The sequence below is a fragment of the Lissotriton vulgaris genome, chromosome 4_1 (assembly GCF_964263255.1).
Source record: "Lissotriton vulgaris chromosome 4_1, aLisVul1.2, whole genome shotgun sequence".
NCBI lineage: Eukaryota > Metazoa > Chordata > Amphibia > Caudata > Salamandridae > Lissotriton > Lissotriton vulgaris.
Genome location: NC_141691.1, coordinates 102546591 through 102570614, shown reverse-complemented (window position 1 = coordinate 102570614; position 24024 = coordinate 102546591). Strand labels below are relative to the sequence as shown.

Below are 24024 nucleotides of genomic sequence, written 5' to 3'. Positions count from 1 at the left end.
ATCCAGCCACATCTCCGGACATCTGAGAGACCTCCACTGGCTCCCCGTCAACAAGAGAATCACCTTCCGCCTCCTCACCCACGCACACAAAGCCCTACACGACCAAGGCCCGAGCTACCTCAACAGCCGAGTCAACTTCTACGCTCCCCAACGCCACCTCCGATCAGCCAACCACGCCCTCGCCGCCGTCCCCCGCATCCGAAGAGCGACTACAGGAGGAAGGTCCTTCTCCTACCTGGCCGCCAAGACCTGGAACTCCCTCCCGTCCGACCTGCGCCTGACCCAAGACCACCTCTCCTTCAGGAAGAAGCTGAAGACCTGGCTGTTCGAGCAGTAGCGGCACCCCCCCCCCCCCCCAGCGCCTTGAGACCCTACGGGTATGTAGCGCGCTTTATAAGTGTCACTGATTGATTGATTGATTGATTGCATTCTATTGTGCAGACTCCATGTTTTAAATTTGTTCTTTAGTCAATGTTCATATTATTATAACCAATACAGGAAGCTTAACATTGTATAATAAGTTAACCAGAGGTTTTCAATCATATTAGAAGCAGCCAATGCAAGATCCCGCTTTTGTAAAGGTTGATTAGTGTAAATGGGAAACTGAGCCCAACACATACCTAGTTTCAGCAGGAGCAAGAACAGCTGAAAAGAAGTGGTGAAAAGCCACGCTCGGTTTAACACATAAAATTACCGGGGGCCAGATGCATCAAAGGATTTTGCCCATTCGGTGGCTATGGGAAAATGTGTTCATGCATATGGTCCTTGGAGACAGCCATGTCATGACTATACGTCACTTTACCAAGTCAAGGGCAAAGTCCATGAATCTTAGGAGGTCTTTGTGAAGTCTCCAATTGTCCTAGTTTCTGGGCACTTTTCAAAGTGCTGTTTAAATAGGAGAATTGGGGGGCGTGGCCAAGATGGCCGGGTGAGCAGACGCTTCTTCCCGCAGCTCCCCCGGCCCGACTAGGCCCGAGCCCTTTTTAGGCAGCTTCTCTCACCCCGCTGGAGTTCAGCGGCCGTGGGACGGGTGGCGGAGACTTTGGTGCATACACCGGTGTTAAACTTTGGTCCCGAGCGCTTTGCAGGAGCGCATTCCGGCGTCGACGATCCGGCTACGGAGCACCATTGAATCGAAGCGGAGCAGATCGCCGGACGGAAGGCCTGGGTGGGCCCCGGCGCCAGAGCCTGGCTGCTAGGTGTGGCGTCTGCTTGCCTACTCGCATCGGCTTATGCCTTGGAGGCTGGTGCGCCGGATGACTAGCCACCGAGAGATCCCGAGAGGAGAGACGCCTGTTGTCTGAGCATAGAGACGCTCGAGTCTACGGCGGTAGCCTGATACACCGCATGTGCCTCGGCCCCGTAGCCAGTTTGGGAAGGAGTTCGGAATAGAGAGCCAGGACACTCGGCCCTCCTGCGACTCGAAGGGCCCAGAGGGGACTCATTACTGCAGCCCTGACTCTCTGCACGGCAGTGACCATCAGACTCGGAGGGTCTGCCTGGCTACGCCCAGCCGCCATCTTATCCCCCCAGCGGCGGTGGCGCAGATCCCCTACGGTGCCGTCCTGGAACACTTCCTGCGCCCCCGGCCCTGAGCAGAACTCCCGTCATGGGAGATTCCACGGACCGGGAGGTCCATGTAGTGGTCAGCGGTTTGGACATCAATTAGAGGTGGGGGTCGGCCTGCGCGGCAGGGCCTGGCCGCCATTTTGCTCTCGGAAGCACGGAACGCGTAGCGGCCCTGCTGCATCGGACTCTACCCTCGGTGGTGCCTTGCCCGCAAGTGGGGATTCGACGACACCGAGACCTGCTGTCAGTAGCCCGGGATCGCCTCTTTGGTTGAGTGACGTGCTGCAGTCCATAGTGTACAAATGTCGGGGAACCGGGGCGCGAAGAGAGGTGACCGCACACTCCCGGACATGCTCAGCAGGGCCCAGCAACAACGCGAAAGGGCGCAACCATCCCCGAGCTCTTCCAGAAACACAGGAGAACTGGCTGGGGGTGAGCCCCCAGTCACAAGATCCTTCATGTAGGACCGGTTCAGCTCACTCAAGGCTGACTTTCAGACGTTAAAGCAGGAAGTGGCCAGCGAGGTGCGTGAGGTCCGCAGAGAGGTGGAGGGCCTCGGTGAACGGATGGAAACGGTGGAGGCAGTGGCTCAGCGGAGGGACGAGGAGATTGCCCATCTACAGCAAGATGTACTCCGCCTCAGGGAACAGCATGTCGACCTCCAGGCACACAACGAAGACCTGGAGAACAGGTCGAGACGAAATAACATTCGGGTCCGGGGAGTTCCGTCCGCAGAAGAGGGAACCGATTTGGCTGGCTACCTGAGGGGCATGTTCAGGGAGATCCTGGGTGAGCCCGCGGACTTTCCGATCCGGATCGATAGGGCCCATAGGGTCGGCCGGCAGCGACAATCGACTGCGTCTCCTCCGGACATTCTGGCCTTCCTCCCGGATTTCCCAGTGAAGGAATGCATAATGGCGGAGGCCCGCAAGAAACAGCCGCTGACCTTCCGTGAACGGCCCGTAGCGTTGTTTCAGGACCTATCTGCCATCATGCTGCAGAAGCGCAGGGTCCTCAAAATCGCGACGGACTTCCTAAGGGAGAATGAAACACCGTACTCTTGGGGACATCCCTTTCGCCTTATTTTCCGCTGGAATGGCGTGCTGCACCAACTGCGCTCCTTGCAGGATGTCTGTGGAGTCCTGGGCCTGACGGCTACGGAGGAGGGTGAAGCGACGCCGGGCCAGAGGCGCCCTGATCGAGGAGGACGACGGCGATCGGCGAGGCGGAGGTCGACGGCTAGTGCTGGGAGACCGGACTCACCCACCATCAGAGCAGAAATGGCCAACGCGCTGAGAAAAGCAGCCAGGGACTCTGCTGCCACGAACGGTGTGGCCATGACGGCGTAGAATCGCTGCGGGGGGAGATGGACACAGCTTCTGCAACGACAGGTTTGGGGGTTGGAGAGGGAGTCGGGGGAGAGGCGGGAAGAACGAGTGGCCGGACGTCCACTTTTTGTACTTTCCACGGACATGTCCGTTTTGGGACATGACTGGGACAATGGGTTGTTCGGGTTTGTGTAGGGGGTTGGCCAGTTGCCACAGGGTTGATTCGAGGGAAGTTGGGGACTGTTGGGGGGTGGAGGGGACATTGTCCACTGTCTTACATGTTATTGCTTTGTCTTATTTTGCTTCTTCTGAGCTGCCGTCCCGTGCCCCTCCCCCGCTGATTGGGCACCCGCGGACTAGCGCACACAGTCCTTCAGGGATATGGCGACACTGAAAGTAGTGACCCTTAATGTTAAGGGATTTAACAATCCGGTTAAACGGAGAACAATCTTATCTTTGTTGGAGGGGACACAAGCAGACATATGTCTCCTGCAGGAGACCCATTTACTAACGCAGGATTGTCACAGGATGCGTTCTAACAAGTTTCCCACACAGTTTTTCTCCTCTGCTGCATCTAAGACGGCGGGGTGGCCATTTTGATAGCAAGTTCCTTCAGGGGAGAGGTGCTGTACAAATTCGCAGAACAAAAGGGGAGGCTGTTAGCGTATCGACTCAAGCTGGGTGACACGACGTTCACTATCGGCTCTTTGTATAGCCCGAACGACCACCAGGAACGCTTCCTTGACTCAGCGCTGGTGGACGTGACTGCCTCCCCGGACAGACATGTCATTCTGGGGGGTGATTTGAATATAGTTTTTGACTCCACACTTGATAGGTCCGCGCAGCGACACCCGCAAACTGGAGAACTCTCACAGGTAGGAAAGGCTCGACTCTCTGACATGGACCTACATGATCTTTGGCGCACACTTTACCCCACGAGTAGGGACTATTCTTACTATTCACATGCACACCGGACATATGCGCGGTTGACCACTTATTGGTCAGTGGACCGATGTGTGCCTCCGCTACGGCGGCGGACATTGGGGTCCTGTCATTATCTTATCATGCACCGGTTGTGGGCGCATTTGCGCTTCCACCGGTCCCCCCCTCTCGTGGTGTATGGCGACTCAGAGACACCCTCTTACATAAAAAAACAGTTGTGAAACACATTGAGGACGCGATCCGGGAGTATCAGGCACACAGCGATAACTCAGACACCTCACTAGCGACGCAGTGGGCGGTGTTAAAAGCGTTCCTGAGGGGGGAATTCATTTCCATCTCCTTGGCGGAGAATAGGGAAAGACAACGCAAGAGGGAGGAGTTGACTACCAAAGTCCGAGAACTGGAGCAGGTACATCGCCGTACCGGGGCTCCTAGGGTGTGGAAACAACTGAAGGCTGCTAGGAAACTCTTGTCGGCGCTAGACATGGATAGGGCGGAATACGCGGCGCTGCGACTGAAGCATGCGTTTTACACGGGAGGGGATAGGTGTGGCAAACTCTTGGCGAATAGACTTCGTATAGCGCATCAGCATAACGTGGTAAAGGAACTGCTCGGTTCTGATGGGGTGGCAGTCTCTGACGACGCGGCTGTGGCAGAGACGTTCCGTAGGTTCTATGAAGAGCTTTTCACAGGGGAGCCCCCTTTGCCGCAAGATACTGCGGACTATTTGGAGTAAGTGGCCCTTCCGGCCCTGGACCCAGCACAGGCGGAGCACCTGGAACGCAGTATTCATGTGGGGGAGGTGATATCCGCTATATCTAGGCTCAAACTTGGGAGGTTATACGTCCCTGTTTTATAAAACCTTTTGCCCGGTTGTGGCTCCTATTCTTACCCGCCTATTTAACTCCTTCTCCACTCCGGGGGCCATATCACCGGACCTGTTGAGGGCAACGGTCTCAGTGATCCCGAAACCAGGGAAGGACCGGACCCTCTGCGGTTCGTACAGGCCTATATCCCTCCTGAATGTTGACCTTAAACTATACACAGGAATTCTGGCGTCTAGACTGGCCCTGCATCTGCCGGGCCTAGTTGAGGCAGATCAGGCTGGATTTGTCCCAGGCCGACAAACAGTCGATAACACCAAGAGGGTGGTGCACGTCTTGGAGAAGGCCTCACGGATCCCAGGAGAGAGGATGTTGCTGGCGGTAGACGCTGAGAAAGCATTTGATCGCGTTCATTGGCCCTATCTCAAACAGGTACTCCGGAAAATGGGTATTGGAGAAAAATTCTGCTCGATGGTTTTTAACTGTTACAAGTCCCCTTCGGCTACAGTTAGAGTTAATGGGTGCAGCTCCCACAGCTTCGAGATTGAAAGGGGTACCAGGCAGGGATGCCCGCTTTCCCCCCTCCTTTTTGCTCTTTATATGGAGCCGTTTGCCCAGAGGATTCGCCAGAACCCGGATGCGATTGGGGTCAAGATGGGGCGGTATGTCCATACGATCAGTCTCTATGCGGACGATGTCCTCTTGACCCTGGATGATCCACGGCGAGCCCTCCCGGCGTGCATTCAGGAACTGGACGCTTTTTCGAAAGTGGCGGGTTTTAAGATGAATATGGGCAAGTCAGCGGCCCTAGATGTGTCCCTGGCTGCGGATACGAGACGAGATCTGCAAAGGCTTTTTCCCATGCAGTGGTCGTCATCCCTGGTGCCTTACCTGGGGATTCTGCTAGCACCGACGTTGCCAGCGATGGTAATGGCCAATTATGCCTCCCTTAGTAGGAAAATCAAGGAAGAGCTGGGCCGCTGGAGTAAAGGAGTGTTGTCCTGGCTCGGCAGGATTGCTACGGTCAAGATGACGGTCCTGCCCCAGATCTTGTATCTCTTTCGAGCTTTACCGCTCCAGCCGCCTGCGGGATGGATCAGACAGACGCAAGCAGACATTGCGCGTTTCATCTGGCAGGGCCGCAAGCCGAGAAAGAAGAGGGTTATCTCCATGCTGGCCCCTGAGGCGGGAGGCCTTGGCATCCCGGACCTCCGGAAATACTTCCAGGCGGTGCAGCTGCGCTACTTGGTACAGTGGGGCAAGTGGGAATCTGACAAGCATTAGCTCTTTCAAGACCAGGCAGTGGCGGGGCGTCCCCTTCAGGAGGTGCCCTTCTTGCGACGGATTCACCGCCCTCCCAACCTATATGCTTCCTATGTCACGCGAGTCCCCTTGAGGGTGTGGAATGCGGTCAGTGAAGTTCATGAACTCACCACATTGCCCTCGCCTTTCACGCCGATAGTGGAGAACCCTGATTTCTCTCCAGGTCTGGAACCGGGCGCTTTCTCACACTGGAGGGAAGCGGGTTGCCGGGCGCTCTTCCAGATGTATGACTCTGAGGGAGTGGTCCCTTTTCAGCATCTGAAGCAGGAGTTCCACCTGACTGAGTCAGATAGCTTACGATACATGCAAGTCAGGCACTGGGCGCTTCAACCTCAGGTGCGAGACACTGCTGATCGCCAGATAAAGCCGTATGAGCGGTGGTTGGTAACTCGCACCTCTGATGGTAAGCTGATCACGGACCTCTACAAATTCCTGCAACCCCCCCGTTTCATTTTTATAACCCGGGTAGGGAACGCTGGAATAGGGAACTGGGAAGGACGCTTAGTCATAAGGAGTGGGATCAGATTGCACATCGGGCGAGACACTCTGCATACCACACAGGTCTCACAGAAACACTCACAAAGGTTTCCACGTATTGGTATTATACCCTGGAGAGGCTACATGAAATGAATAGGAATATTGGGAAGGAGTGTTGGAGGGAATGTGGACACATGGGGACTCTCATACATGTACTTTGGGACTGCCCCTTGCTGAAGGAATACAGGACGGAGATCATTGATGAGATAGATGCTCATTTTGAGATTGAATTGCCACGTTTCCCGGCGTATGTTCTGCTGGGCCTCCCGAATGGGCTAATGTACCCGCTGAAGTCCCGCAAAGGCAGGCAAATAGCAATAGCACTGGGATCGGCGATTCAGAACATATTGATTCATTGGCGCACCACCACGGTCCCCTCCATCACGGGCTGGCTACACAGGCTCTGGCATGTTTTAGGTATGGAAAAGTTATCGCTTATGGTGGCGGGGGACGTGGAGCAATTTGACGAGTTGTGGCAACCCGTTCACGCGCTCTTGACCACAGAATTCAGAGAACTCACCTGTCCAAGGTACCTTAGACTCCTGAGACTGACACCTCCAGCGGTCTCAACCGATTAAGAAGATATGGGATGGGGGCTCATGGGGCGGGGTGATGGGGTGGGGCGGCAGGATGCATTATTGCTGAGCACTGGACGGGGGGGAAGGGAGGGAGTTGGGGTGAGTTGGGGTGTTTGGAGGGAGGGGTTCAAGGGGGAAGTAGAGTTGGCTTCTTGCTTTTCTGCCTTTCACTTTTTAGCCTGCTTGACGGTGGCAACGATGTTTAGCCCTTTCTGTTTTGCTCATCGACATTTCCTTTGCAGTAGCCCTGTCCACCATCGCGCTCTATTATCTTCACTTTGCTATTTTGAATCTGTAATGTATGTACCCTTACCCTCCTTGTTACCTTTCCTCCTATGTTTTTGCCTTAATAAAAAGCTTTAAACCTAAATAGGAGAATTGCAAAAAACACAGTTGATGGACAGAATGCAGAACAATGTCTTACATTCACCCCAGTACAAAGATCTGGGCCTAAATCCATCGTTTTTTTGCACTCCACCACCCTGGGTTAGACACTGGCTATATACAAATCAGCTCTGACCCTGTGCCTCATGGGAACAGTCCAGTCCGAACTACCAAGCCATGTCTTTCCCAGACCGGAATCAAGCATCCAAGGACCGGTTTCTGGCTATCAGCCTTCTTCAGCCTGGATAGCTTGACTCCAGTGATGTGGAGAGCCTGAGACTCACGTCTGAGCATACCCAGCCCACTCAGGGTGAAAATTGCAAAAAACACAGTTGATGGACAGAATGCAGAACAATGTCTTACATTCACCCCAGTACAAAGATCTGGGCCTAAATCCATCGTTTTTTTGCACTCCACACCACCCTAGGTCAGACAATGGCTATATGCAAATCAGCCTTGATCCTGTGCCTTATGGGAACAGTCCAGCCCGAACTACCAAGCCATGTCTTTCAAAAAAAGTGCAAAAAACGATGGATTTAGGCCCAGATCTCTATACTGGGGTGAATGTATGACATTGTTCTACATTCTGTCCATCAACTGTTGTTTTTGCGTTTAAATAGGAGAGGCACACAGTGGAAAAAGTGCTGAGCGATGTACAAAAGAATTTTAAGTAACAAAGTAAAATAAGTATTTAAAAGAATAACCAAAAGAGGTTGTGAAAAGAAGATTCGATAGTGCGACGAGAGACGTGCTTCATCCTACTTTAAACAGGAACAATTAAACAAATGTAGTTGCTATGTGAAACACTACAGGTGATATAAGCCAATGTATGTAATTGGTCAGGTAATTGTCTTTCTTCCTGTTTGACCTTCATAAAATAGTCCTTTTTACTTGCTAATGGGAGCCCTCGCCCAGCATTCCTGACCTGTTCTACTCAGCCTCTTGTTCTTCCAAGGTTGTTAAAATGTGTGTCTTGTTCAATGCATTTTTCATGCTGAAAGAATGAGTCGGTAAGTGCTATGTTCATAGTATCTCATTATGATTCAGTGTGAATGTCAATTAGAGATAATTCTAAGCTGCCATTCTACTTCCACTATCTGCCTCTCTTTTCTTTGTCATTCAGGTAATATGCCACTTTTTAACCATGAATAAGATCAAATGTTTATTTAACCCAAATAGGTTCGCTTTGTGAACAGCACCTGGATGTTTGGGAAAGCCATGTGCCACGTCAGCCGCTTTGTGCAGTACTGTTCCCTTCACGTCTCCACCTTGACCCTGACTGCCATCGCGCTTGACAGACATCAGGTGCAGTAGAGTTAAAAATTCAAATAAGCACTTTCATTAGTGTAAAAAACGTGTAATGCCTTTAATTCTTTCGATGTATTTTACTCTCAGTAGACTCTGTACAATATGATTTATATGCATGTGTGTACATATATATGTGTGTATATATATATTCTATATTATATATATTATATGTACATAAATATACATGTATAAATATGTATAGAGGTCATCCATTCTTTTTGTTTATCTATCATCCTCTTGCTCCTTCTCCCTCTCTCTGTCTCTTTCCCTTTCGCTTTCTCTTTTTCTTCCACTGACTTTAAATATAAAACCTTAGGCCACACAACAAGAACCATCTTCTCCCTGTGACCTGTGAAGGGTCCATAACCATCCACAGTATGATCCATGTCTCATTCTTAACTCCATGGAGTTACCGTTCTTTAATGTCACAAAGTCAGTGCTTAATTTGTGCTAGTGTTTAAAGTCATAATGTGACTGTTGTTGCTTTATCCAACATTAGTTAGTTTGCATTGCATGTATGCAATATAAAATCGCTGGTAGCCCACAGGTCCTGTATGAGGTTCCTTTGTGAGACCTACCCCTCTCTCAAGAAGATAGGTGGACAAACTCTATTAGCTGAATATGTGTTTTTGGATGTTACCAGTCGCTATGGGATTTTGCCATTGTTTGACAAGAATATATGCGCTCTCTTCACTCATGTGCTTTGCAGTTTATTCACTACACCTACCTCTGGAATGTCCCGATTTTCTTCATGGACAGTTTGGAAGTGATAGCCATGGTGACAAAACCAACATTGCCTCTGAGATGGTTGGAGCTTTGAAAAGACTTGAGGGAGTCTATTCCAAAGCTCCAACCACCAGAGAGGCACAGTGCTGTGGCTCAAATATAAGAAATGTGAAAAAAACACTGGTTCCAGAAGTAAACTCCTGCCTGCAAAAGAAAATCTGGATTAATTGATTAAATACAGTCAATATATTATGAAACTAGCAGCCCGTCCCGACGTGGTCCGGGTATGAATTGCTGCCGGCCAGTAGTATTTTGTTTTGTAGGATTTCGTTTTGATAGCATTTCTGATCTGTGACAGGCCTGGGAAACGCTCCGATTAACAGTGCACTGCTGATGCACTTAAGAGTGCGCGTTCAGTAGTGTGTGAACTCGACAACATGGCATGAGCACAATTTACATTACAGAAGAACACATTCATTTGTGGTAGGCACGGGGAGACAAAGCAATTTGCCTGGAATCACAGGATGTTGAGCTGATGCCGAGATTTGAACGTAGCTCCCCAGCTCTAAAGTTCGCAATTCTAGAACTTGTGGCGGGAGGTGTGTCTTAAAGTGTATGTCGGTGCTGGCCATCAATGAGAGAGACCTGTGCATTTTTCAAATCGGTGGTGAAAAAATATGAGTATGTTGCTGGAGATGTGGGCCGCCGTGCCACCAATGTACTTACCGGTGGAGGGTAAACACCCATTATTCCGCAACTTTCTTTCCGCATACCATCACTCCGCATCCTTTCATTACTAAAGTACCATGACTCCACAATGCCATAATAACGCAAGGCATTACATTTTATATGCTTTTACCACTCATACATTTACAACGAAATTCGTTGTAAATGCATGAATGGTAAAAGCATGTTTTTTTTAATGTTTGGATAAGGTAAGTATGGGTATAGGGGTATATGTTTTGAGGTACTGAGGTATATGTTTTCGGGTGTTTGGGTATTTTAATGGTTCAGATAGTCAAGTCAAGTCAAGTCAAGTCAAAAAAATTTGTATAGCGCGCTACATACCCAGAGGGTCTCAAGGCGCTTGAAGAAGGGTGGGGAGTTATTTGTCGAAAATCCATGTTTTGAGTTGCTTTCTGAATGCTAGGTGGTTCTGAGTGAGACGAAGGTGAGTGGGAAGTGAGTTCCAAGTTTTCGCTGCTAGGTAGGAGAAGGATCTACCTCCCATAGTGGATTTGTTGATGCGAGGTACAGTGGCAAGGGCTTGGTTGGAGGATCGTAGTTGGCGTGAAGGGGTGTAGAAGGATAGTCGTGAGTTGAGGCATTCGGGACCGATTTCGTAGAGTGCTTTGTGTGCGTGGGTTAGGAGCCGGAAGGTGATCCTCTTATTGACGGGGAGCCAGTGGAGGTTTTTCAGGTGATCAGAGATGTGCTCTTGACGCGGGATGTCTAATATGAGCCTGGCTGAGGCGTTCTGGATACGTTGTAGTTTCTTCTGGAGTTTTGCGGTGGTGCCGGCGTAGAGGGTGTTTCCGTAGTCCAGTCGGCTCGTGACCAGAGCGTGGGTGACTGTTTTTCTGGTTTCGGTGGGGATCCAGCGGAAAGTTTTTTTGAGCATGCGAAGAATGTTGAAGCAAGATGAAGAAACGGCGTTGACTTGTCTGTTCATCGAGAGTGAGGAATCCAGGATGACGCCCAGGTTCCGTGCGTGGTCCGTCGGGATGGGTGCTTTTCCAAGGGCTTCTGGCCACCAAGAGTCGTCCCAGGCGGAAGGGGAGGTACCTAGGATGAGGACTTCTGTTTTGTCTGAGTTCAGTTTCAGTCGGCTGTGCTTCATCCATTCGGCTACTTCTTTCATCCCTTCGTGAAGGTTGGTTTTGGCCGTGTTAGGGTCTCTGGTGAGTGATAGGATCAGTTGAGTGTCGTCGGCGTAGGAGATGATGTTGAGGTTATGTTGGCGTGCGATGGCCGCAAGGGGGCTCATGTAAACGTTGAATAGGGTGGGACTGAGTGAGGATCCTTGAGGTACTCCGCAGATGACTTCAGTAGCCTCTGATTTGAATGGTGGAAGGCGGACTCTCTGGGTTCTTCCGGAGAGGAACGAGGTGATCCATTCCAGAGCTTTTCCTTGGATTCCGATGTCTTTGAGGCGCTGTAGAAGGGTGCTATGGCAGACTGTGTCGAATGCTGCGGAGAGGTCGAGGAGGATGAGGGCGACTGTGTCTCCATTGTTCAGTAGAGTTTGAATGTCGTCTGTTGCTGCGATGAGGGCGGTTTCGGTGCTGTGCTTAGCTCGGAAGCCGGACTGTGAAGAGTCGAGGGATTTGTTGGTTTCGAGGAATGCGGCGAGCTGGTTGTTGACAGCTTTCTCGATGACTTTGGCCGGGAATGGAAGGAGCGAGATGGGGCGATAGTTTTTGAGTTCGGTGGGGTCAGCTGTGGGTTTCTTCAGGAGGGCGCTGAGTTCGGCATGTTTCCAGCTTTCCGGGAAGGATGCAGAGTTGAAGGAGCAATTGATGACGTCTCGGAGGTGCGGTGCAATAATGGAGTCTGCTTTGTTGAAGATGTGGTGAGGGCAGGGGTCTGTGGGGGATCCTGAATGGATAGAAGTCATCAGCCGGATGGTGTCCTCAGTTGAGATTGGCTTCCAGTCCTGGAGGGTGTTCAGGGGGGGTGGGTGTCCTGCAGGGGGTTGGGTGGGTTGGTCTCCGGGTTGGTTGTCGAAGCTGTTGTGGATGTCTGCAATTTTATCGTGGAAGAATGAGGCTAGGGAGTCGCAGAGGGCTTGAGAGGGGGTGATGTCGTTGGAGTTGGCTGAGGGGTTGGTAAATTCTTTGACGATGTTGAATAATTCCTTGCTGTTATGGGCGTTGTTATCTAGACGGTCCTTTAAGGCTGCTTTCTTGGCATTTCGGATTAGTTGGTGGTGTATGCGGGTGGCGTTTTTGAAGGCGTCCTTGGTGCTGGTGGTTGGGTCTTTTTTCCAGGCCTTCTCGAGGGAGCGACAGAGTTTCTTGGATTTCTTAAGGTCGTCGTTGAACCAGGAGGCCTTCTTGCTGCCTAGTTTGATTTGTCGTTTTTTCAGTGGTGCTAGAATGTCGGCGCTGTTGGATAACCATTGGGTGAGGTTGGTGGCTGCTTGGTCAGGGTTTGAGGAGTGGGCGGGGGGCTTTTGAAGAAGCGATGAGGAGATCTGGTCGATGGTGATTTTGTTCCAGTTTCTTTGCAAAGTGGGTTGGGGGTGGTTGTTGGATGTGGGCTTGTTGTAGGTGAAGTGAACGCAGCTGTGGTCAGTCCAAAGGAGAGCTGTGGTGTGGCTGAAGGAAACATGTTTGCTGGAGGTGAAGATAGGGTCGAGTGTGTGACCTGCGATGTGGGTGGGGGTGGTGACAAGTTGTTTAAGTCCGAGGTTTGCGAGGTTGTCCAAAAGGGTGGTGGTGTTGCGGTCATTGTTCTTTTCAAGGTGAAAGTTGAGGTCTCCCAAAAGGATGTATTCCTCGGAGGGGAGCGCGTGTGGAGTGATGAAGTCCGTGATGTCTTCACTAAATTGTGTGCGGGGTCCTGGTGGTCTGTAAAGGAGGGTGCCTCTGAGTGTGGTCTTGGGGTCGGTGTGGATCTGGAAGTGGAGGTGTTCGGAGTTGGCGAGATTGACGTCAGAGCTGGTTGAAATGCGGATGGATTTCTTATGGACGATAGCGATGCCTCCTCCTGTTTGGCCGGTACGGTCCTTAGGAATGATCTTATAGCCTTCCGGGATGGCAATGGTGATGTCCGGGGCTGAAGAGGCATTCATCCATATTTCTGTTAGGAAGGCGACGTCCGGAGAGATGGTGTCTAGTAGATTCCAGAGGTCAATGGCGTGCCTGTGGAGCGAACGGGTGTTGAGCAGAACGCATTGTAGGTGGTTGGGGTTGGATATCTGTTGTGTGATCGTAGATGAGGAGCTGGTCTTGTTGCCGTCGAACTTGCAGGAGTAACAAGAAAAGGGTCCATGGGTGTATCCAGGGGCAGCTTGGGCACAGTTGAGGGAGCGGCCGGGGTTGAGGGCTAGGAGGGTGGTGGCATCGTAAGAAATGCGGGAGGGGTGGACAGAACGAGGACCAGGGGGTATGGCGCTGGGCGCGGTCCAGGCGCGGACGGGCGTAGACGGGCTTACCTTTGGCGCACCTTCGGCGCGCAAGGGGCGCGGTCGCTGCGCGTAGACGCTGCTCGTTAATGCAGCGGGCATATATGGATGGTGGAGGGGGAGGGGCGAGGGCGGGTCAGCTGGGTGGCGGGGCGGGCTCCAGAGGACGACAATAACAAACAAAATGGCAGCGGAGGGGTAAAACAGCAGAGCGCTTGAGGAGAAACGCACAATAACAGATAAAGTTACAGTAGCGGTTTAAAATGCAAATGCAATAAAGCGGCAAGCAAGGCAGACTGCAGGCAACAATTAAGAGGCAGTTCTTAAAGTAAATGCGGCACAACGATACCACAAGTCGCCAGGGAAGCAGGGGAGCGACCACTCAGCTCGAAGAGCGAAGCGAGTCACAGCGCATTCAGGTAACGGAGCGCTGTTTGTAGTCAGTGGGAGGGCGGCTCAGCTGGGAGGCGGGGCGGGCTCCAGAGGACGACAATAACAAACAAAATGGCAGCGGAGGGGTAAAACAGCAGAGCGCTTGAGGAGAAACGCACAATAACAGATAAAGTTACAGTAGCGGTTTAAAATGCAAATACAATAAAGCGGCAAGCAAGGCAGACTGCAGGCAACAATTAAGAGGCAGTTCTTAAAGTAAATGCGGCACAACAATACCACAAGTCGCCAGGGAAGCAGGGGAGCGACCACTCAGCTCGAAGAGCTGATATATAAGTTATGGGGTACAGGGGTAGTTTTAGGGTTTAGGGATAGGTATGGGTTTTGGGGTACAGGGGTATTTTTAGGGTTCAGGGGTAGGTTTGGGTTTTGGGGCACAAGGGTATTTTAAGGGTTTAGGGCTAGGTTTGGGTTTTGGGGTACAGGGGTATTTTTAGGGTTCAGGGCTAGGTTTGGGTTTTGGGTACAGGGATATTTTAGGGTTCAGGGGTAGGTTTGGGTTTGGGGTACAGGGTTATTTTTATGGTTCAGGGCTAGGTTTGGGTTTTGGGGTACAGGGGTATTTTTAGGGTTCAGGGGTAGGTTTGGGTTTTGAGGTACAGGGGTATTTATAGGGTTCAGGGCTAGGTTTGGGTTTTGTGGTACAGGGGGATTTTTAGGGTTTAGGGATAGGTTTGGGTTTTGGGGTACAGGGTATATTTATAGGGTTAAGATGGGTTAGTGTTTAAGGGTGTTGGAGTATTTTAAGGAGTAAGGGTGGGTTATGATTATGGGGTGCAGTGGTATTTAAAGGGAGCAGGGTGGACACCCGGAGCTGGAATGTACAGAACCTGGGAAGAAAAAACAATGAAATATTGGGCACAACAATCGCTTTTTTTTCCATATACCCGTGCCGCGCACACGGCCACGCCCCCAGAACACGCCCACATCACACGATATGAGACATGGCGTGAAGGGTGGAACATACAACACGCCCCCAGCATTTGTCACGCCCCCAGCACACGCCCACAGCACAATGCAGACACGCCACAAGGGACTACTTTGCTGGCGCGGTTCTTTTACCTTTTAAATGTATATGGTGGGCATCTGCATAGCCTATGTCCTTCTGCTGCAACTGCCCTTTCCAACGCTGTATTGGGTGTTGTGATTGGTGCTGTGGTTACTGAGATTACCCGCCTCAAAGGTTTGGGCTTTCTCTTTATTATATTAGTATAGATTAGTATAGAAGATATCTGCATGTATGAAATCTACTAAGGGTGTCATTTAGATCCCTTCATAGATACAGGGAGCTAAGAATATAGCGGGTAGTCTTTTGTGGAGAGGTAGTGCCCCTGATACTACGGTGAGCTGGTAGACTGACTACCGAAGTGATTATGTCGACATAGCAGGAGCACCTTCTTCACAAATTAAATGCTGGGTGGGCTCCACATTTCTTTGAGTTACACTGAAACAGACTCCAGAGCAAGTGCTCCCATCAGAAACATAGAATAAGTGTCATTGATGTGCATGGATTATGTTATCCAGCAGGTTTTCATCCTTTACTGGTTGGGTCCACCATACCCCTCATGATGGTATCAAGCCGAAAAAAAGAAAAAATGCATTGAGGAAATCCCCCTCTCTTTAGGATGTTCATACACCTGTTTTCCGGTGGCGGATGGCCCCCTGGCCAAAGTTTTCCCCACATCAGCCAGATGATGAACCATCGCAAGAAACGTGGTGTTTCCCTACCTACCATCATTACAGATATGGAACAGTGAGGTACATATTTATATTCCTACCCTAAGCCTATGTGGTAAATGTCAATCTAAGCATAAACACGTGCTTCTGCAAGCAAATTCATAAAAGAGCAGTGGGCATGTGCCCCCTGGATGTTCAGAAATTGTTTCATGTATTGGGGTCATCATGTCCAGGCATCTACTGCCATCGCAGATGCACTCAGTACTTCAGTTCAATATTCAAAGGGCATTTGAGATTCCTATTATTGAGGGTGTGAAAGGTTGAAGCTGATATACATTTTTCACCTGTTGAGATAATAGGCTTCCTGTTAGACCTGGCATCCTTGCCGTGGTTTTTCCCCACACTTTTTGCTTTCAACCCTCCTATTTTGGACTTTGCTTTTGCCTGCTTTAGGACTCTGTGCTTTTTACAACTGCTAACTTGTGCTAGAGTACTGTGATCTCTCCTTTAAACATGGTAGAATTGGATCATATATGCATTTGGCATATGCAATTTACTTGTACGTCCCGAGTAAAGTGGCCCTACCTGTGCCCAGGGCCTGTAAATTAAATGCTACTAGTGGGCCTGCAGTACTGATTGTGCCACCCACTTAAGTAGTCATTTCAAACATGTCTCATGTCTGCCATTGCAGTCTGTGTGCACAGTTTTAAACTGCCATTTTGACATGGCAAAATATCCCTTTTGTTAGGCTCAAATCTTCCTTTTGAATAAATATAAGTCAACCCTAGGGTAGGCCCTGGATAGCCAAAATGGCAGTGTGCAGTGTGTATAACAACCTGGACATGTACTTTTATGTTTTACATGTCCTAAAAGTGAAAAACTCTTAGATTTATTTTTGACTACTGCAGGGCCTGCCTGTCTCGCAGGATAATATTGGAGTTACCTTATTAAATGTATTAAGCTGTAGCTTCCAAACTGGAACAGGCCCAGTGTTTGGTGCCTTTGGAATTATAATGGCAATTCCTCTCTTATGGTAATGTCAGGATTTAAATAAAAATTCTGAAAATGCCTCTTTTAGAAAGTTGCCCATTGTCTGCCTCAGCCATTTGGTGCCTGCATACTGTCTCAAGGTCACATGACTGAGTGCAGCTGACAGTTGGGTTTTGTGTATTCATCCTAGAAAGCCACACACAATAGGGAGCTTAGGTGTGGCTGGATTGGCCATCACTGGCAGCATGGGAGGGAGAAGCTGGTCACAGCCCTATTTACACTTAAATAGACTAGTCAAAGTCAAATTGACTTTATTTCGGATATATTGCAATCCATAAAAGTACACACAATTTAGACAATTCATAATAAAAACATCACAATACTCACAAAGTCAATCTTAAATTACATACAACACAAATATATCATAAAAAAGGAAGTGCATTGACAGAATTAGAATAAGAGATGCAAGTAAAGTCCATACACAGAATATACGAAATAAAGTGCAATAGTGCCATAAACTACAGTTAATGCACATTTACTCATCCAAACAATTTCTTAGTCTCATAGTCATTTTTAAGAATTCTAGCACCTGGAGGACACTGTCCGAATGCAGCAACTGTAAGTACATAAGGGCGGGTCTGATTTGGTTAAAATTTAATTTCTTTAAAAGAGTAACCAGGTACCGCTTTCGTGGATATTCATAAAATGTACATAAAAATATAAAATGCAGCATGTCCTGTGGAGACTTCCCGTCGCAGCCACAGGGAGCTGCTGGTTTCTTAAAAATGTCCGACTTGGGTCTAATTAAAAGCTGATGAAAAATGTTAAACCTGAAGCGGGTCAGCAAAAATTTCTCATGGGTGGTGAAGGAGCATGTTAGATACAATTCCATTGAATTACAAGTTCTCAACATGATATACATTCTAACATTAGGTTTCAGAAGCTCTACTTCATCTCTTGCAGCGTTACGGTTCAGGTAATAAGCTCTCTTAATTGCAACAACGTCACCCTTAACTATATCCCCCGGGTTATCAAACAGGTTCAGTCGGCCAAGTTTCGCAAATTGCGACTTCAAATATTTAAGCCAGGGTACACGCATTGAGTGGTCAAGCGATAAAAGATCCTCCACTATCAAGTGAGTCAGAGGGATTGCATCACTTAACCAAAGTTTTACCCAGCACAACAAGTGAAGCCATCACTAGACCCCACGGACTTGTCCAACTATAGACCCATCTCGCTCCTCCCCTGGATAGGGAAGGTCGCAGAGAAACTTGCAAATAAACAGCTGTCCCACTTCTTGGAGGCAAACCTTCTCTTAAAAAACTCCCAAACCGGCTTCAGACCAGGTCAGGGGACAGACACCGCCCTCCTGGCGGCCGTAGAAAAAGCGAGGGAAATCATTGACACAGGAGGATCAGTGGCAGTGGTCCTCCTGGACCTCAGCGCGGCATTCGACACTGTCAACCATCAGGTCCTAGCCCAGCGCCTAGACAACACAGGCATACAAGACAGTGCGCTGAGATGGCTTACATCCTTCCTCTCCCAACGCTCCTTCCAAGTTTGGGAAGGAGAAAGCCGCTCCCCCCCAATCCCCCTCCGGTGTGGAGTGCCACAGGGCTCCTCACTGAGCCCCACGCTTTTCAACGTGTATATGGCCCCACTGGAGGAGCTGGTCGCCCCATTCGGAGTCACGATCGTCAGCTACGCTGACGACACCCAGCTGGTGGTGACTCTCTCACACCCCAAGCTAAAACCCTCCAACCTGCGTGACTGTCTCTCCACCGTCCACCAATGGATGAGCGACTCTGACTTAAAGCTCAACGGGTCAAAAACAGAGATCCTGCTCCTCGGCCACAAAACCTCGAGTCTCCCACCTGACATCTGGCCCGCCTGTATGGGTGACCCCCCCTCCCCCAAAACAGAGGTCAAGAGTCTAGGAGTGTGGCTGGAGACAGACCTCACCTTCAGGACTCAGGCGAGGAAAACTGCCGGCATCTGCTATGGGCTTTTGAGATCATGCAGAAAGGTACTTCCCCTACTACCATTCCAGTCTCGTCTCCTGCTAATTCAAGGTCTAGTGCTGGCAAGGCTAGACTACAGCAACGCCATTTACCTCGGCGCGCCGGAAGCCACCTACCAGATCTTACAAAAAACCCAAAATGCCGCAGCCCGCCTGCTCACAAACACCCCATCAAGAACATCGGCCAAACCAGCGTTGAGAAAACTTCATTGGCTCCCCGTGAGGGAAAGAGTCGCATTCAAGGCCCTCTGCCTAGCCCACAAGACCCTGCACAACGCTGGCCCCCCCATTCTGAGCACGTGGATCACCCCTTACAGACCACCGAGAGCGCTCCGGTCTGAACAGGGAAACCTTATCGTTGTCCCTAGGGTGAAGAAAGCCCGCTTTGGCGGTCGCAGATTCTCGGTAAACACGGCCAGAAAATGGAACGCTCTTCCCCCGAACCTTAGAGCGGAACCTAACCTCCTAAGATTTAGGAAGTCCCTCAAAACCCTCCTCTTTCCTTGATCTACTTGAAGTTTCCCTTGCCCCCCCCCTGTAGGAGTACGAGGTTCAGCGCTGGGATACTCGAGGGTGACTACGCGCTCTATAAAAACCTAAAATAAATAATAATAATAATAATAAATAATAATAACAACAACGGTTTCAGTCCAACAATGTCCGATAAATGTAAACAGCCAAGTTCTTCATGAGCAGCTAAATTCGGTGTGCTCCCAGGGACACACAACAGACGTTTTAAAAATTTATTTTCAACTATTTGAAGTTGATCACTGTTTGTGTAGCCCCAAATCTCGCTTCCGTACACTGCAGTGGCTATGGATTTAGCGTTGTATAATTTCATCATAGCCCCGTTTGGCTTTTTTCCTAATTTAGAGGCAAAATTGAAGATAGAAGCGTTTACCCTGGACATTGCCCCTTCTTCTTGGCCAGATGTGGGGCCCAACTCATTTTTGTATCAAATAAGACACCCAGGTAGGAAAACATCTGGGTGATGGGTATCGGAACATCATTCAATTTAAAATTGAACTTCTTCTTAGGTTGACGGCCGACATGCATTATAAAAGATTTTGAATTGTTGACCGTAAGGTCCCTATCAGACATAAATTTATTAAATCCAATCAAAAGTGCCTGAAGACCTAATTCAGTTCGTGAAATTAAGACTGCATCATCGGCATATAAAAGCAGAGGAATACCCCTCGCACCCGCCCTAGGACAATCAGATTTTATTTCCTGTAAATCAGCCTCCAGGTCATTTATATAAAAATTAAAAAGGTAAGGAGCCATAATGCACCCCTCACGTACACCTTTATTAATTGGAAAACAACCCGTGGTTTCCCCAGTCGAAGAATACCTCACATTGGCTCTTGTTTCATTGTGCAGATCCGCTAGGAACGCCACAATACCCCCATCTATTCCCTTGTCCTTCATGGTCCTCCACAGCCTCCCCCTGTTGACACAGTCAAAGGCTGAGGACAGATCCATGAAGGCAAGATGTATTGCTCCCTTCTGAACAACAGTATATTTATTCAGAATAAGGAACAGGTTGAGACACTGAGTTATGGTTGAGCGCCCCTCACAAAAACCATATTGAGAGATTGACAGGATGTGGTTTTCATTCGACCAACTTATTAGGCGTTGAAGTATAACTCTCCCCATGATCTTAACCATTGAATCGATTAGGGATATGGGTCGATAGCAAAGTGAACTTCCCCTATCTCCCTTCTTAAATACGGGGACTATAGTAAGTAATAACTTTATTTCGATACAGTACGTATCATAAAAGCAGTACAACATCAAATAAAAACAATACAGAATATACAGTATAATGCTTTAAGATTCAAGGGATAAAAGCGTTAAAAACAAGTGTGCAGATAATAATAACCTTTTCCATATATACACCAGCATGAAATTTAGTTTTATCAAGGGACACTTACTGGAGCAGCAACAACCTTGAAGTTCTTAAGCGCCAAGCCCAACCTAAGAATTTCGCCATGCAACATGCAAAAAACGGGCGTGCATCTGAGCGCAATATGCGTAGGGCTTCAACATGTGACCTTGTTCCCAAAGTCTTACACAGGGGCTTCAGCCATTTCGATCTTGGCGCTGCATAAATTCCACACTCAAACAAAAAATGGGCGACAGATTCGACCTTTGTATCACAAAACGGGCAATAAGGGAGCGTTTGATGCGGAGGGTTCCAAGAGGAAGTGAATAGTCCTAAAGGGAGCACACCCACCCTAAACTTAAAATACAGCGATCGGTCTCCAGAGTTATGGATTTGGTCCAGATAGGGTTCCCTATAAGGTAACTCCTTAACTAGCAAGAACTGGACGACAGATTTACAATGGTTGGGGTTAGTCATTCGCTTATTATCTACCCAGAGCCAATACACCTTCTTAAGTAACTGTTTGGGGGGTGCGGTTTTGTTGACCCAGGCATCTCCCAAACCCAGCTCGTAGAGCAGAAATTTGACTTCCCTCAACCAGGGTACCTTATTACAGCCTGGGAGCGACAAAAGATCTCTTAGGGCATCCGAGCTACAGAGTTCAGGGACATTCCATATCCGAGACCAGAGTAGCAAGGGACGCAATTTTGCTTGCTCACAAATTGGGCGTGTGCCTGTATCTAACAAGAGAGGGATTGTGGGGGTACTGTGAGGTAGCCTCATCAGATCTTTATGAAAGTTGTTTTCGAGATGGGCCAGGGTATCAACTCTCTGTAAACCCCACAGTTCAGCCCCATACAGGGCTGCGCTCACAACCCTTGCTCTATAGATATCAATCAGTGCCCCTATTGGTTTTAAAGATGAGGCTCGCTGCTCTTTAAGCAAGGCTCCAGTAGCCCTTTTGTGAGTCAGAAATACCTTCTGGTGGTGAGCTTTCCAGGTCATGGTATCGCTGAGGCGTATTCCTAAATAATCGAATTCTTTGACTCTTTCCAGAGGGATAGAGTCTAAGACAGGAGGAATAACGGATTTCTTGGGGGGGTTGAGGACAAGGAATTTTGTCTTACCTATGTTTATTGCAAGTCCCTTGGAGTCGCAGAAGGATTTGAAGGAAGTGAGCAATTTCTGGATGCCCGCTGGAGATTTAGATATCAGAAGGGTGTCGTCCGCAAACAGGAGCGTGGGCACTTTTATGCCCGCCAGGGTAGGTGCATCTGCAGGATGTTGTAGCAGGTGCTCCACCACTCCATTGACATAAAGAGAGAACAGAGTGGGGGCGAGCACACATCCCTGGCGGACGCCCCTGTCTACTGGGATTCGAGATGTTTTTTCTCCCTGGACACCCCATCTGATCTGGGCGAAATTGTCCTCATGGAATTTCCTGAGCAGGGACAGCAAGTAGGGGGGTAGGCCTAGACCATCGAGGACGTTCCAAAGTAGTGCCCGTGGGACCAGGTCGAAGGCAGTACGCAAGTCAATGAAGACTAAATACAAACTGCCCCCTCCCAGCACCACTACTTTCCAGTAAAGCATTAGGAGACGGAATGTCTGCTCGATGGTGCCTGTCCCTTATCTGAATCCTGCCTGAAAGTCAGACAGGATCTTTTCCTCGTCGATCCACTGCAAAATCCTGCCCAGTACCACTTTTCCTGCCACCTTTTGGGTTGAATCCAGCAAACTGATGGGACGATAGTTGGCTGGATCATCCCTGCTGCCTTTCTTAAAGATTGGCACCACTTCAGCGCCTTTCCAAGAGACCGGAAAGGAGCCTCCCAGTAGAACCTCATTTAAGAGTGTGGCAATTAATCTACCCCATACTGCTGGGTGGGACTTCAGCAGATCACCAGGAATCCCGTCCGGGCCTGGAGCCTTGTTAGAAACAATACCACTAATTGCCCTTTCGACCTCCTGGGTAGTGAAGGGGTCGACGATGACAAGAGGAATAGTTGTTGGGCAGATCGTGGAGCCTTGAGGGGGAGTTTCCCCCGGTGTAGCAGAGTATAATTTGGAAAAATGGGCAAACCATACATCGCCGGGAATGTTGCAGGTTAACTGCTGATCAATGGGCTTGTTTCTTGCTCTCAAGAGATCCCAGAACCCCTTAGAGTCCTTCCTATTGCTTGCCTCAGTTAACTCCCGCCAAAAGTGATTTTCATGAATCTCCTTCGCCTCAGCCACCGCTTTTTTGTAAGATTTCCTTGCGGAACTGATGGTCACTGGGTCCCTATTTTTTACTGCATAGATAAGGTCCTTCTTTGCAGCTCTACATTTGGCAGAGTACCATTTATCTTCAGCCTTAGGGACACTATTAGCAGCAGACCTGACCTTAGGTTGAGGGATAACAAACAGATCACTCAGCACTTCTATGGTCTCTATAAATAAGGGTAACACATTTAGGCTAGATGAGCATAAAACATCGAGCTGAGACTCCACCCCAGACAAAATGGCCCCAGCTTGCAACAGTCTGCCCTCGTCTGCTTTGACTTTAGCCCACTTCAAGCGCCTGCTGCAGTTTGTCGGAGCAACATTATGAGATGATTTCCAGATATGGGGGGGCTTATCCTGCTTCTTTGTCTGCCACGGGGAAATAAGAGTTAAAGAGAGGGGGTTATGGTCGCTGTCGGTAGAAACAATAACCTCCATGTCATTATGGAGAGGCCAAAGATTGTAGTTCAACATGATAAAATCAATTCTGGAGGTGTGGCCAGTCCTGTTGTAAGTATGGGCGCCTTCAGGATCCGAATTGGAACGACCATTCGTCGAACGCAAATTGTGCTCCATGCAAAGTGCATTTATGTCTATCGCACTTTGCGTCCATTTTGGGATTGGATCAAGAGTCAATATCGGAATTCCTCTTTTTGTGTCCTCGTCGAAGGATTCCAAAATGTCCTCCTTTGCCAATGGCTCGAAACAGCAGTTGAAATCGCCTGCAAGGAGAACATAGGAGTCAATTTTGCAAGCAGCCAGGTCATTACTTAGGCCTGTCGATGGTAGGTTTGATGACCCATTCCTAGCGCCTCTCAGGTAGAGGTTAAAAACCTCTAAAATCCTCCCACCTTCGCAGTGGATTGAAATTCTCTGTAGGTCAGGAGATTTAGTGGGCCTAGAACTTACTTTCAGGCCCAAAGCAATGCTGACCCATATTAAAAGGCCTCCCGATGGTCGGCCCTTAGATCCACTTTGCTGAAGAGCTGGAACAAAGTAGGTTGCGAAGCCTACCCTATGTTTTGGTTCCTGTGACCATGTTTCTTGCAGGATACAGATGTTGTAAGGCTCAAGAAACGCATTCCATTC

At 49.3% G+C, this 24024-nt stretch overlaps 1 protein-coding gene across 1 annotated transcript in view; it reads left to right on the top strand.

Moving 5' to 3' along the window:
* Positions 1-24024, top strand: part of LOC147718431 (G protein-coupled receptor 83-like) — a 527091-nt gene that overhangs the window by 91709 nt on the left and 411358 nt on the right. The window contains exon 2 of the mRNA XM_086966719.1: positions 8665-8790. Within this exon, the coding sequence (XP_086822845.1) occupies positions 8665-8790 (126 nt within the window). The remainder of the gene's footprint in view (positions 1-8664; positions 8791-24024) is intronic.